Source organism: Taurulus bubalis, assembly GCF_910589615.1.
Source record: "Taurulus bubalis genome assembly, chromosome: 5".
NCBI classification, from domain to species: domain Eukaryota; kingdom Metazoa; phylum Chordata; class Actinopteri; order Perciformes; family Cottidae; genus Taurulus; species Taurulus bubalis.
In genome coordinates, this window is record NC_136593.1 from 20,191,675 (window position 1) to 20,205,092 (window position 13,418).

The 13,418-nt window shown below is 46.8% G+C and overlaps 1 protein-coding gene across 1 annotated transcript in view; it reads right to left on the reverse strand.

Annotated features, from left to right (window-relative positions):
* Positions 1-871: 871 nt before the first annotated feature.
* The window catches only part of foxp1b (forkhead box P1b), a gene marked incomplete at its 3' end in the record, with an annotated part of 31,955 nt that continues 19,408 nt past the window's right edge, over positions 872-13,418 (reverse strand). Inside the window, exons 6-14 of the mRNA XM_079218073.1 lie at positions 12,888-12,975; positions 11,497-11,580; positions 7,403-7,607; positions 7,139-7,215; positions 6,364-6,465; positions 4,531-4,688; positions 4,097-4,166; positions 3,714-3,880; positions 872-1,016 (exon numbers count right to left, since the gene is read on the reverse strand). Coding sequence (XP_079074199.1) covers positions 872-1,016; positions 3,714-3,880; positions 4,097-4,166; positions 4,531-4,688; positions 6,364-6,465; positions 7,139-7,215; positions 7,403-7,607; positions 11,497-11,580; positions 12,888-12,975 — 1,096 coding nt within the window. The remainder of the gene's footprint in view (positions 1,017-3,713; positions 3,881-4,096; positions 4,167-4,530; positions 4,689-6,363; positions 6,466-7,138; positions 7,216-7,402; positions 7,608-11,496; positions 11,581-12,887; positions 12,976-13,418) is intronic.

Sequence of the window (13,418 nt, forward strand, 5' to 3'; positions counted from 1 at the left end):
AAATCATAAAACATTCATCATCAAGTGCTGACCACACAGAATCTCCACAGCATGGGCATGAGGTCTGATCAGTACAAAAAGACAGTAAAGATGCGACATCGACAACAGCATTGAATGGAAAAGACACATTATGTTGATATTTCATCACATCCCCTCCCCAACAATAAAGTACACCCAAATAAAAACAACATCCCTTCCGCCCGAGATAGGAATCAAACCAATGAGAAGTGTTGAAGGCTGTGACAATGAACAGAAGTCTGCGCTCGCCTCATTCACACACTCACACACTCACTCACACGGTGTAAATTAAACGTCAGTCATTCTCTCTCTCTCTCTCTCTCTCTCTCTCTCTCTTGAGTTTGTGGTCAGATGTGTGTCTGAGAGAGAGAGCGGGAGAGGGGGTGGGACGCCGCCCCTCTTGCAGTCCGCTGACGGCAGTCCGTCCTGGCTGCCCGGCGAGGGTCTCTGACCGTGAACACGTCGGCCCCTGTACCAAACAAGTCCATCCCACACACGAGTAGAAACGAAGCTTCACTTTTTAAGCTTTACTTGAAATCAAAAGTAGAAAGAGAAAAAAAAAAGAAAAATTCCCTCATATGGGGGTGTAGTCTGTTTTTTTGTGTACGTGTGTGTGTGTGTGTGTGTGTGTGTGTGTGTGTGTGTGTGTGTGTTCTTTCTATGTATTGTAATGGCACTACAAAAGTGAATTCGGGAGACATTTGAGAGCTGTCATCAGTGGCTGAGACTGCAGTTCAGTGTTTGTTATCTGCGGAGCGGTTCGGTCTCCCAGATGACCCAGACTGCCTCTGCCTCTGCCTCTGAGGCTTGGGGTGGTGGGGGGCGGGGCTTAAAGGGAGGGGCGGAGCTAGCCTTACAGCATGTCGTCGTGGCCCTGGTCGTCGTCGTAATCTTTGTGGTGATCGAAGTCCGGACTGTGATTGGCGGTCGTTACCAGGGAGAGGGGCCCTTCGTGGTCCTCGGGGTCCAGCGGCTCCTCCTTAACGCGGATGTGGTGCCTGGACGAGGAGAGAAGAGAGCAACGAATTATGGCTCCAGTTCCGCTGTCCTTAACTCTCATAAATCCTTTCTTTTCTTTTTATAACCTTTCACACTCGCTGGCAGAAGAAAAAAAAGCGACAGACCTGTGCCGTGTTTATGGAGAAGGAAACAGGGGAACAAAAACAAATGTCTGGCTTCAATGGGGCCGAGAGTGGGGGCCTCACTGGTGCTGATGATAAATTCAGCTTTCTTTTGAGGTATTCCAATCCCGGCGAAGCTGCAGGCTTTTTATTTTTTATTTTCATGGCAACCGACAACAGGGTATTCACTTAGAATTGATAAATGAGGAAGATTAACAACGTGAGACGAGGCGAGGGGAGAATGGACTCTGCGGAGCGAGTGGGCTGCCGTTGTCAGCCTCCTGGTGGCGGCGGATCAGCGGCGCGCTGTGTGTTCCCCTTCCTGCTCGTTAACATGCACAACCTGCGAGGCGGGTCTCCAGAGGACGACCCCGAGCCGGCTTCTATCATTAATCAACTTCAAGCAAACACAGCGACCAGACACCGCCGTACATGCTTTAAACTCCAGAATTAATGCATATTTTCAACCAAGTGTCAATAAGGGAAGAAAAGCGCTGGCAGGAGAGGCGCGCGAGGAGAGCGGCGGGGCGGGCGCGTTTCGGCACAACACCGCGATAAGAAACAGAGCCCTTATGAGAATAATAACGCTGTCACTTGTAAACAAGGCAAAAACACGAGCCCCCCCCCCTCCAAGCTCACAGCCTGGGCAAAAGAGCCACTAAAGAGATGAGATCTGCCAAATTTCTCATTACAGAAACAGAGCAGGGATAAAGCAGGGAGGGGGGGGGGGGAGGCCTGGCTGTGGCAGAGAGGAGGGAAAATAAATAAATAAAAAGGAACATTATGAGCAGCTGCAGGGGACTTGCCGCTCTAACCCGCGGTGCCAGGCTGCTGTAGTGGAGGCAGAGCGGTGTCAGGAAGAGGCACCGGGCTCATTTACCACGACAACAAGGGACAACTGGCACGTTCTTCATCACCAAAGCCCACATTTGATTTATTCACACCGGGATGTCTTGTGTGATTCGCAACTATTGTGACGGAGACACTCGTATGCTAATGAGCCGACATATTTTGTGTGTGAATTAAAAAAAAGAAAAAAAAGGAGGGGAGGGAATTGGGAAGTAAAGTCAGCTTTTCTATCTTTTTTTTTCACATCAAAGTAACTCCACAAGTGCCGTTGCCTCGGGTCTGACTCTGTGGCTCCAGGGCAGACATGAAATTGTTATTATTATGCTTATTGAACTGCATGCTGATTCTACACTTTGCTTATAATTAGCCTTCTCTGGATACCTGATTCTCATCTGGCTGCTTGAGAGAGAGAGAGAGCGAGAGAGAGAGAGAGAGAGAGGGAGAGAGAGAGAGAGAGAGAGTGAAAGTGCTCTGGTTTTGGGAAGCTGCGTCCTGTCAACCAGCAGCACATTGGCACATGTGGCAAACACATGTTGTTACACAGCGAACCGCGCTGACGAACTTGTATTTGAACAGCGTGAGCCAAAGCATCATGGTAACAGGGGTATTTTTTTCCCGCGCATGTTAGTTTATTGCACATTCCCTGAGCAAGAGGAGGCTGCTACTGTGACATTTAGCGCGCGTGAAACACCGAACGTATGTGTGTTTGGGAGAGTAAAGTTCTTAAACAGCAAAAGAAAACAGATTTAACCCATTTTGTGCCTGCATTAAGCTTATAGACATAATTACGGTGGTGAGAGTTTGTGAGCTCCATCAGCCTAAAGATAGAAGCAGAGGGAGAAGCGGGCTGCCTTTAGGCCAGCACACCCATCCTGTCTCTGCCTTTCCTGTTCCACAGCCATGCTCAGAGCTATGTTCACAGTGATTAGGGATGGCACTTTCCTCCATTTGGCCAGGAGCTCATTACTGCACCTTTTTACTTTTTTTTTTCCTTCTGTTTTCAGGCAAAATTTCCCCCAAGCTCAGACATTTCAGGAGGCCATCCCCGAGTCGGTGGTCTGCCCCTACATCTGGAAACGATGCAGCGTGTGCTGTGTTATTTTAGGCTTCAAACAACTTAGCAGACACTCCTATACGACAAGCGAATGAGGGGGTGGGGGGATTGCGGTTTCCCGGCCGACCGCAACTTTCCTACATGAGAATCTTGGATGATGTCCTCCAGACTAATTACCCTCTTTTGTGTTGCTTTTTTCTTTCGTTTCGCCTCCGCGTTGCGGCCAACAGCTCTGTCGCGCCGCGTTCTGGCATTTTGAAAATTTTCAAACAAATTGGAACGCTGATTATGGCGGGACTCGGGACAGACAGCGGGACACACGGAGGAGAGTTCATAAACCCGCTGCTTAAATAACAAGAGGGGCTCTGGTCTTTTCTTCCTTCGAAAAAAAAAAGGTGGAGTTTCCTTTTTTCTGCAGGGAGGCCAGCCACCGCTCTGGCCGTGACCCCAGTCACCACTCCAATATCATCCCTCTCCACTTTATTTATTGTGCTCATTGTCTCTGTTTCATCTCATGCCATGCGGTGGGTCATTTTAGAGCATTTTGGGTGGGCGCTGAAATCATTTTTTTGCTGTCTAGATCTATTTAGGGTGTTGCCGTCTCGGTGAAGTGAAACTCTGTTCACACACAGAGGCCGCGGTGGAGATATAAAGCGTGGTGTGCCACTCACATAGCTAGCAGGGGCGAGCGTCCCGGGCTGCTGTCACTGCCGTTGCTGTTTCCATGGTCCAACGCTCCATTCATCTCCTCGCGGATGGCGTTGGCCAGGGAGTGGAGGGTGGGACTTCCAATGGAAGCAGTAGTGTATAGAGGTATGTTGTTTTCTGCCATTGAAGCCTGAAAAGCAAAGCCCGAAGCATTAAATGTGAAACGGAAGAGGGTTGTCAGCACTTTCTCAGTTCCCCATCACTCTTTTGACACCCCCTTAAAAACAAAGAGTAAGGTGACTGGGCATGTGAGACGGAGAGAGACTTTTATTCTTCTTCTTTTAAAGTTCAGAGTGAGGCAGCTAAAGATGAGGTCATTTTCTTGGGGGTTTTGTTTTTGTGTTACCTGGAAGGCAGCAGAGAGGGTCGGACCATAGCCCAAGCTGGTCTGAATGTTCTTCACTAAGGTTGGACTCCTGCAAACAGAATACAATCCAATTACAACCACAGACTCATGTCTCAGCGAGCATGCATTCCTCAGCTGGCATATCTTATTTCATAAAAAGAAATCAATGCACTTTGTATGAGCACTAAATACATTTACTGGTGTAGTAATGTGGCTATCGTTCTAAGATGTTCAATCACTTGACAATACCACACAACTATCTTTGAGAAAAAAGAACAGGTTGATGGAGGCTTGTGAGAGCGTGATGCATGAAGCTAAACACACACACATAAAAAGCATGATGGCAACACTGAAGGTGGGGGAGGGGAGCATGCAGGTTTGGGGGCGGGGCCTCCGGGCCTCTGGAGTTTGCAAGGGCGAGCGGAAGTGCTTACTGTACGAGCAGCTCATCAGCGGCGTATTTCCGAGGGCGGCCTCGCTGTACGTGGCGGCCGCGCTTAAACTCCTCATCATCAACGGTCCAAAAGGACCCAAACTCATCCTCTACTCTCACAAAGCACTTATGCAGGGAAAGGTTGGTGCGAATGGCACCCTGGGAAAGCAAACCAGCGGAGGAGGAGGGGGGGGCAGCCAGATGCAGATGCAGTGATGGACAGAAGACGGGCACACAGACAGACAGACAGACGGACAGAGGGAGGGAGGAGGGGAGAGGGTGAGGATCACAATAAATTATAAGCCATTGTGGGGTATGAGGCATCACCAAAAAAAAAGGGCTTCTGAAAGCATGAAGGCAGGGTGGGGACGCCAAAAGCAAGCGGGGGACTTTGGACGTTATGGCACACAGACAATGAGGTGGAGCAGCAGCAGCCTCTTCCCATCAGCAAGCGGTGAGACAGACGCTAGTCGAGGCTCAAAAAAAGGCCAAACCTACCCGCTGATCTTCTGAGGCCGTCTCTTTTGGAACTCTAGTTCGTCGACTGTCCACACAGCCCCTTTTACGTTTTCTACTCGCACAAAACACTTGTGAAGACTAAGATTATGCCGGACTGCATTCTGCAGTTGGTGTAAAACAAACAGAGAGAGAAAGAAAAGGTTGCTATCAGTACAGTAAACATGGTCGGCAATCAGGAAGGGCGGGGGGAATAAAATCTAATTTCAAAGAAGAAATATTTTGACAGGCACTGGATGAAAACAATACATGAACCCGAATGTTATTGGCAGGAAATGGTCCAATAAAAAGTTTCAAATTACTTAAACAACATGTAAATATTTCTTGGTTTCCATGGCAATACAGTTAGTGACTTTTTTTTTCTTCTTCTTCTTATTCACAAAGCTGCCTTTTCTGATCAGTGCACAAAGATTCTGGTAAATTTCCCAAAAAAGAGAGAGATTCAAACAAAACTCCAGCGTTCAATCCAAATCATTTAGGCATGAAGGTAGACCTGCATATATCATCCCTTTTGTTATTGCAGGAACTACGCTGAGTGCATGTGTATATAGTGAGTGTGTGCAGAGAGAGAGAGAGAGAGAGAGAGAGAGAGAGAGAGAGAGAGAGAGAGAGAGAGAGAGAGAGAGAGAGAGAGAGAGAGAGAGAGTGAGTTGTGGAATCCAGTGGTTACAACACAATGTGCCCCTATGGAAAGGGATGTCAGTAAGTGTGAGAGCTGATGGAGCAGGGTGGTGTGTGTGTGTGTGTGTGTGTGTTTGTGTGTGTCAGTGCTTCATCACCGTCTTCCTCATTCAAATCTAACTTTCTCTGACCCCAGTCATTCCTGATTCTTTTTTAAGACTGTTGTTTTGTTTTTGTTGTGTGTGTGTGTGCATGTGCGTGTGTGTGGCCTGGTTGGAAAACTGGGTGTTCCCGTCTGTGAGTGAGTGCGAGGGGCTCAGCCAGGAGTCACTGGCAAGGCACTAAACTAATGCCACCCACTACCAGAACATCCCGAAATATTACAGGGAAATTGTTTCTTGCATTTTTTTTTCTTCTCTGTCTATTACTCAATTTTGTTCTTCTCTTTTTAACAAGAAAGCACATATTCCCCTCCTTGGTTTTCCTATGTGTGTGTGTTTCTTTTTCACATTGCTTGTTTAAAGGGTGGTTCATTTGGAACAGAAGAAGTGGAGAATTGTTATGTGTTTAGGTAAAGGCTCATTTAAAAAAGCTATTATCCCCGGCTATCGTGTCCCTCTTCCCAACACCAACAACACCAGCGCCTCCCTCTACTTTGGCGCCGGTTTAAAGAAGTCAGGAGGAAAAGCAGAATTACCTTCCACGTCGCTGCGTTGCGCCTAAAATATGCAAACATTCGTGTGAACCAGTTGTAGATTTCGTTTAGTGTTAGCTGCTTTTCTGGAGATTCGAGGATCGCCTGCATGAGGAAACAGTGACAGAAACAAACATTTAACAATTGTGCTCCCTTCACAGAGGGATCAATAATTCACAAAGAGGCATGCCGGTTTGTGTTGTGTTCTCCTGAGACAAACAGCAGAGTGACTGTCTATGTGAAGTGTAACCGCTTAGCTCCGTTAAGAGAAGTCTGCTGCACTTCCGGCAGATTTGAATATATTTTCCTTTGTGGGCGTAAATGAAGGGCAAGCGAAAACATTTCTCAGGCAGATTACAGGGGCAGCAATTATGGCCGGCTCAGATTAATTCCTGAGATCCCAGATTACTGCGGCCCGCCGATAATTGACTGGCCATCTTAAAACAGGTTCATCCCTACTGTTGTGTGAAATGAATTTGGTAATAATCACAGCCACAGAAATGCTTAATCAAATGCAATTGTCATATATGGCTGTTTTTTTTCTCCCTTCTTTGAATCCCGTACGCATTCTTGCACTCATTTAAGGATGGTTAATCTGCTCCTCTGTCTAAATTGCATTTGAAATTTAACGAGGGAGAGGGCAGAGAAATAAGTCGAGCAAATGTGGTTATTTTGTGGCTTTTCCAGATAGCGGACTGCTGCGTTTCCTGCTATGACTAGGCAGGGAGCAGGCTGTTAAAATGTCGACACTGTTGAGAAGCACAAGCGGAGTCCTTACCTGTCTTATTAGTGAGGCGTACGTGAACGGCGGCCTAACCTCCGCATTCATGTAAAACTCTTTGTTCTGACTGAGATCTGCACACAGAGGGGAACAAACAAAGTGTGTCAACATGGAATGAAGACAATCAGGAATCACACACCATCATCATCACATGGTTGTGTGTATAAAGATGCATTGTAAGTGGTTCGCCTGTCAGTCGCAGTGCGGGGCAGATTCCACGTGTGTATTTGTAAATGTATGTGTTCATTCATCCTGCAGTACCTGGAGAGATGGGCATGTTGTACTTTTCGGAGTAGCGCCGCCGCATGGGCCCCACGCTGTGAAGGCTGTTGGCTGTGATGACGGAGTGGGTCTGGGACAGGGGTGTAAGGGGTGCCGTGGGCGTGGTGGGGGTCTGGGGCAGGCTCAGAGGAGAAGAGGCCTCGGGGGCCGATTTGGACAACGTGACGCTGGACACCAAGTTGAGCTGGAGGACCCGGAAACAAACAGAGGAACGCAGACAGGAGCACAGTTAGCCCTCTAATTACCCGCGGTGTCTCAGACGGCTCATTGACTATGCATATCGTACCCGCTAATTGCACGCGGGCCCCGAGATGATCCATGAACGTTCGCTAAATGTTTGGAAAACAACCCTTCGGAGCCCGGCTCCTCCACTCCCCACCTCCTCTATTCTTCACGCTCCGCTCTCTCCACCCTCCCGCCCCCCGTCTCTCTCTCGCTGACGTGTCGGGGGCTTTGTTTAATCTTTTGTCCCTCTTGTCTTGTTTGGACAACACCCCCCCACACCCCCTCCCTCCCCCACCTCAGCCATGGTAACCAGCGAGAGGCTGAGCAGAGGAGGGAAGATGGGCTCCACCCGAAACCGCTCTGAAAAATGACAGCGTGTTTCTCACCTACCGCTGAGCCGCCCCGCTAATAAGGCAGCCAGAGGAAGGAGCCAATCTGGGCTAATTACAAGCTGAAATTGTATTGTGAGGACTCTAATTAGGAGCTGCTTATGGAGGTGATCTGATGATTAACTACTGTATCTGACTGACCTCCATCATCAGGGCCATGACGGCCGCGGAGAGGATGGCCTCACAGTATTTCCGCGTCACAGAGAATGCGTGGAAGCCCGTGAGTGCTGATGGGTCGGCCAGACTAAGGAGGGGGAGGGGTTTAAGTAATAATGGCTACAAGGTAAACTAATTACGGCGAGTGCTCTGAAAAGGTATAGCATTGCTTCCAGCAGCTGCGGCGGCTACGAGCCAAGCGCCCGAGCCTCCGCGCGCAGGAGCAGCAGTCAAGTGGAAAATGCTAGCCTGACCCCTCCTGCTCCAGCTATTAATTGGCAGGAAAACTAATGACACATATACATATTCCCACAAAATTGTCCTAATTGCTAATTTGCCGAAGGAGGCCAGTATCCAAATGAAACATGACTTCAGACTGTGAGAAAAAAAGAAAAAGAAAGCGGAGAGAGAGAGAGAGAGAGAGGGAGAGGAGAGAGAGAGAGAGAGACAGTGTTGGAGAGGACACATCTCATCTTTGACATAATTTGTTGATTACGACTGATCACGAGTCTGAGACCGGCCGATCGTGGCGTGGAGGTGAGAGGGTTTGACGACATGCAACAGATATGACAAATATAACAGAAACCCAAGATTGGCATCTACATATCCCAGTGTTGACACTGTGACAATACTATTTATTTTTGTTTGATTTCTTAGAAATTCACGTTTTATAAATATATGTTTTTTTAGATAAATAAAAATAGACCATATTTAACCATTAAGTAACACTTGCGTTTTTCTTATTGTCCCACTTTCACAGACATGTGTCCAACTCCTCACAATGTCTATTTATGTTTTGGAGGCTGAACTATGGCTTTTTGGCAGCGTCCGCCCAAATAATTTGGATTACTGCTGGGACGCGCCGCCGTACCGCGAGAGCACATCCTCACCAACAGCAGCAGAAGACGTGTTATTCTGAATCGTGAGCAAAATAAATCACACTTGGGCTCGCGTGTTTCTGACACAATGCTATCAATAGAACGGGGCTGCGGTGTTGACTCCTCTTCCTGTGGATTAGCGGGCTTTGTTTCATGTTTCATCCATATTCCCTGGCCATAAACACAGAGGCTTCAACAATAGGCCAGACAGGCTGGTAATAGCCTTGCCTTTGTTTGCCTCACCATTTGGGCTCACTCCAGTGCTGAGACAAAATGAGACTTCAGACTGAAATTAATTAAATGGTAATTGGTGATCTAATTATACTGGCTTTGACTCGGCAAGCTGCTAAAGAAAATAAACAAAAAGTCCCTCCTTAATTATGTATGGCGTAAAAGGTCAGATTTCTGACAAGAATGCTTAGTGACACCGAGAGCAGAGCAGACATTCGCACACACACACAAACACACACACACACACACGCAAATACAAACACACAGGCGAACACGGGCACACAGAAACACGCATCGCTAATGTGGCACATTTTGTTTTGATCCCCCCACCCCGCTCCCAGCCACCACAGAGGAGCAAAATGAATCCTATTCATTTGATGCCGTGCATGCACAGTATCAGTTTGTTTGTCTTTAATTATGACTAAATGTAAATGCTGTTGTGTCATTAAACGCAACGGCGCAAAAAAGCAGAAACTAGCAATTACTGGAAGAACACGATTGTTTCTTCAGAGTCAGCTCTGAGAATAAGGAGCTGCTCAGAGGAGTTTTTTTTTATTTTTTGGTGGCTGCCTCTGATGCTGCTGAAAACCTCAGCGTGGCCACAGGCCCTGACCTTGTGCAAGTCCACCACTCACCCAGCCGAAGCCAGACGTATCTATCATAGCGGCTCGCATCAGGCAGAGCGGCGCTGCAGAATGGGAGTCTATTTATTTGAATAAAAATCCCAGCTCGTCCCCTTGAGAGTGTTGGCGCTGGGCTCTGACGCAGCCATTCTCGCGGGCCCCGGGGAGAGAGGAGAGGTAGTGAACTCAAGATGCTATCTGCCGCTCCGACCACTTTTCATACACAAATGTCCCCGGGTCAGAGCCGTCGTTCTGCACCCTAATCTACACCATCAGCGCCTGTAACAAAGGCAGCCTTTTGTCGTTCCGACATGTCGCTGTCGCCTACTCTCTGACGGTAAATAAATGATCCGAGCCGCACGGTGTGCTGAGAGACAAGGCTCCCGCATGTGTATCGCGCGCCGTTTCAGATTCACGCCCTGCAGTAAAAAAACTATCTCTGAATGAACTGTCATGCGGACTGAAATATGGCGGTGAGGCCCCCTTCTTAAACATGACAAAATAGCGCAGACACTTAAATGCCATATGTTAAGCCCTCGCCCCTATAGGATAGGGATTAAGCAGGAGGCTTTATGGCGTGGCATATATTAAGAGTGATAAGCACGGTGTCTGGAATGTGTCAAGAAGATAATAAATGGATCTGCTTGTGCATTTATTCAGAAGTTCAGTTGTTCACCTGTACAGTATTTGGGTGAATCAACAACATTGAAGTCAAAACGTCATCTAACGCGATAATAATGCTGTGGATACAAGCCGTTCACATCAAGTCGAGATGTCATTTTACTAATTACTTCAAAAGATGGCCGAGGATGGCTGAGGATTATTCCTTTAACCCTTAATGAAGATTCAAATGTTCTGAGGGACGCATCTTTTATCAAATAAAATCAATATCAAATCAAGATCAGCAGGCGCTATTGCCACCACAAAGACATCAGCTAGCAAGCTTTTCTTTTTTTTCTTTAACACCAAAGAGACATATATTATAGCTACAAATCAATCCGTCAATAATATCTATTTTCAGGCCCTACTTGAAATATTACAATTTTATCACGTAGTATTTTTTTCATTTTAACACTCTTTTCTCCCCATTTTTCGGCACGATTTAGCATGAATGTATCGCTGGTATTTTAATAAATAATTTGTATATTTCACGTTATTTGGCAGGAAAGCGCCTCCGTAACTTTGCTTTTAAAAGCACTTAAAATAAATGTTAAATGTGTCTTTTATTACCACTGTTTATTTCAATTTCCCTGAGCTTTCCTCATCCCTCCTGTCTGCCCAAACAGACGCCGGTGCTCTGAAGCAGTTACAGCGTGAGCATCCAGTTCATCACAGGCACCAAATTGAATCTCGGATGTCAGCAGATGTGGTCCAAACAATATTTACTGCCTCCCTCAAGAGAACAGCTGTTTTTATTTAGCAGATAAATAAGAAGATGGAGGAAGGGATTAATGAATACACGTGTGCCAATTAAGACGAACAAAAGGATGATGGGGGAGGGACGAGCGAGAGATAGAGAGCGAGAGAGAGAGAGAGAGAGAGAGAGATGTATGACAGGGGTTGCTGCTCACCGGCTGTGGGATGGCTTTGGGCTCCGTGGCCTTGACATGAAGGTGCGTCATCATGGCTTGCAGACGCTCTTTGTCTTTCGCTAGCTGTAACGAGCAGAGAGAACACATTGCATTTTTTATGAACGAAAGGAGGCAAAAAAAAAAAATCTATTTCTCTACTTTTTATTAATTCCCTACATCCCTCTGCAGTGAAGGCATCTTTTACAATGAGTGTGTTCGAACAAATCAATGTTTCTTTCTTTTTTCCCCTCTTGGCGCCATCTAATTATTTGTTTTTAAAAATGCTTTTGGAAGCTGTCAACAACTTGGCACTTCAGTCCAACAACTGTCTCCATTTCAAGGTTAAAATGCACTGCGTCTCTATTGCCAATAACAGGGCCAGGCCCTTTCTACCTGTCTGAAACTCAGCGCTGTCTTGGCTGCCAGCTTAAATTATGGTGATAGGCTGCACGCAGAGAAAGGTCTGTGTCTGGTAAAGCTCGGCTCCATCCCTCTAGTGCGCCACCAGAGTGGAAATAACAGGACGTTGGTGTGGCGTAATGTTTGAGCAGCTCAACTCTCATTGTTTAAGGTTAACATCCGGAAAACCACAAGGGATTTATACTCATTATCAGGTCATTTTTGGGGGAGAGAGAGAGAGAGAGAGAGAGAGAGAGAGAGAGAGACGTGAACCACAAGTGGACGCTGCGTAAAATCTGCAAGACATAAGATTTGATCTTCGTCTTATTTGCTTTGCAACTGTAGCAGCAGCTAATTAATAAAAATGCACCTTAATGGGATGGCTGGTTTTATTTTCCCCTGTGATATTAACAAAGCAAGTGCGAGCTCACGTTATCTTAGTCGTCGTTTGGCGCACAGACTCACGTGTGACACCGAGTCTTTTACCAGATTGTTCCTCTCTCGCAGAGAAAGACAATGAAAGATCACTCATCACGGGAAAAAGATATTAAAACCACTGATTGCAAAAACGTTTTCTGCAGTGGACTCCAATAATCTTCCCTTGAAGACGCTCAACATCGAGCGCCTATAACAAACACGCTACGCTGCCCAGTCATTCCACCAAGTGTTTTACTGTTGGTGCCAAACAGTTAAAAGTCATAAATAACTTTAAAACCCAGTAAAATTAAAAATGTAATTATCTTCTCTACTTAGCCCCGGGCCCTTCATATATCTCTTTTTTTTCCTATCTCTTCCTGGCTGTCATGCATACATAACACATTTTTTTAATGACTGGTTACTCGCAGACGTACAAACTTATTCACTCCGCGGTCTCTTCCCTTCCACGTGTGACCCGCCCAATGGCTGATATCAGACGGACGCGGACACCGAGGAAGTGTCAGGAGAAGAAGACACATAAATATTTGGGGCCAAAACAAACTGAGAGACAATACCTGCAGCTCCAGCTGTTGCACGACCTGCATTTGCACCCGACACTGGGCCGTGCTCCTGTCATCCAGGGCGTGCTCATTGTTAAGATGCCTGGAAAACAACACACACACACAAAAAAAAAACAGAGGAAGAAAAAAAAAATTATGTCAGTTGGACTTTTGACTTCTGCAGCCTTTTAGATGTGAGAAACAAAAGATGTCTGGTTCAATGACGCAGTTCAGCACAATGCACAGGGAATATGCGGCAACATTTAAGGTAAATATCACGCAGATGCTTCCATGTGCAATATCTGCCAGAACCAGAACCAGAAGGTGATACTTCTTCACCTACGAGAATGACTCAATTTAATATTTCACGACGGTCCCGTCTGCTCCGGCTCACAGATAAGAGGGATGATTGAAGATTTTTCAGGTTGGACTCCTCCGCCACATTATGCACCAGTGCCCTAATGTCATCGCCTCTCATTCCAGCTTCCCCCGGCCTCGTCGGACTCGGGGCCCCCCGATTTTCCTCCGTGTGTTTTCTTTTAATTG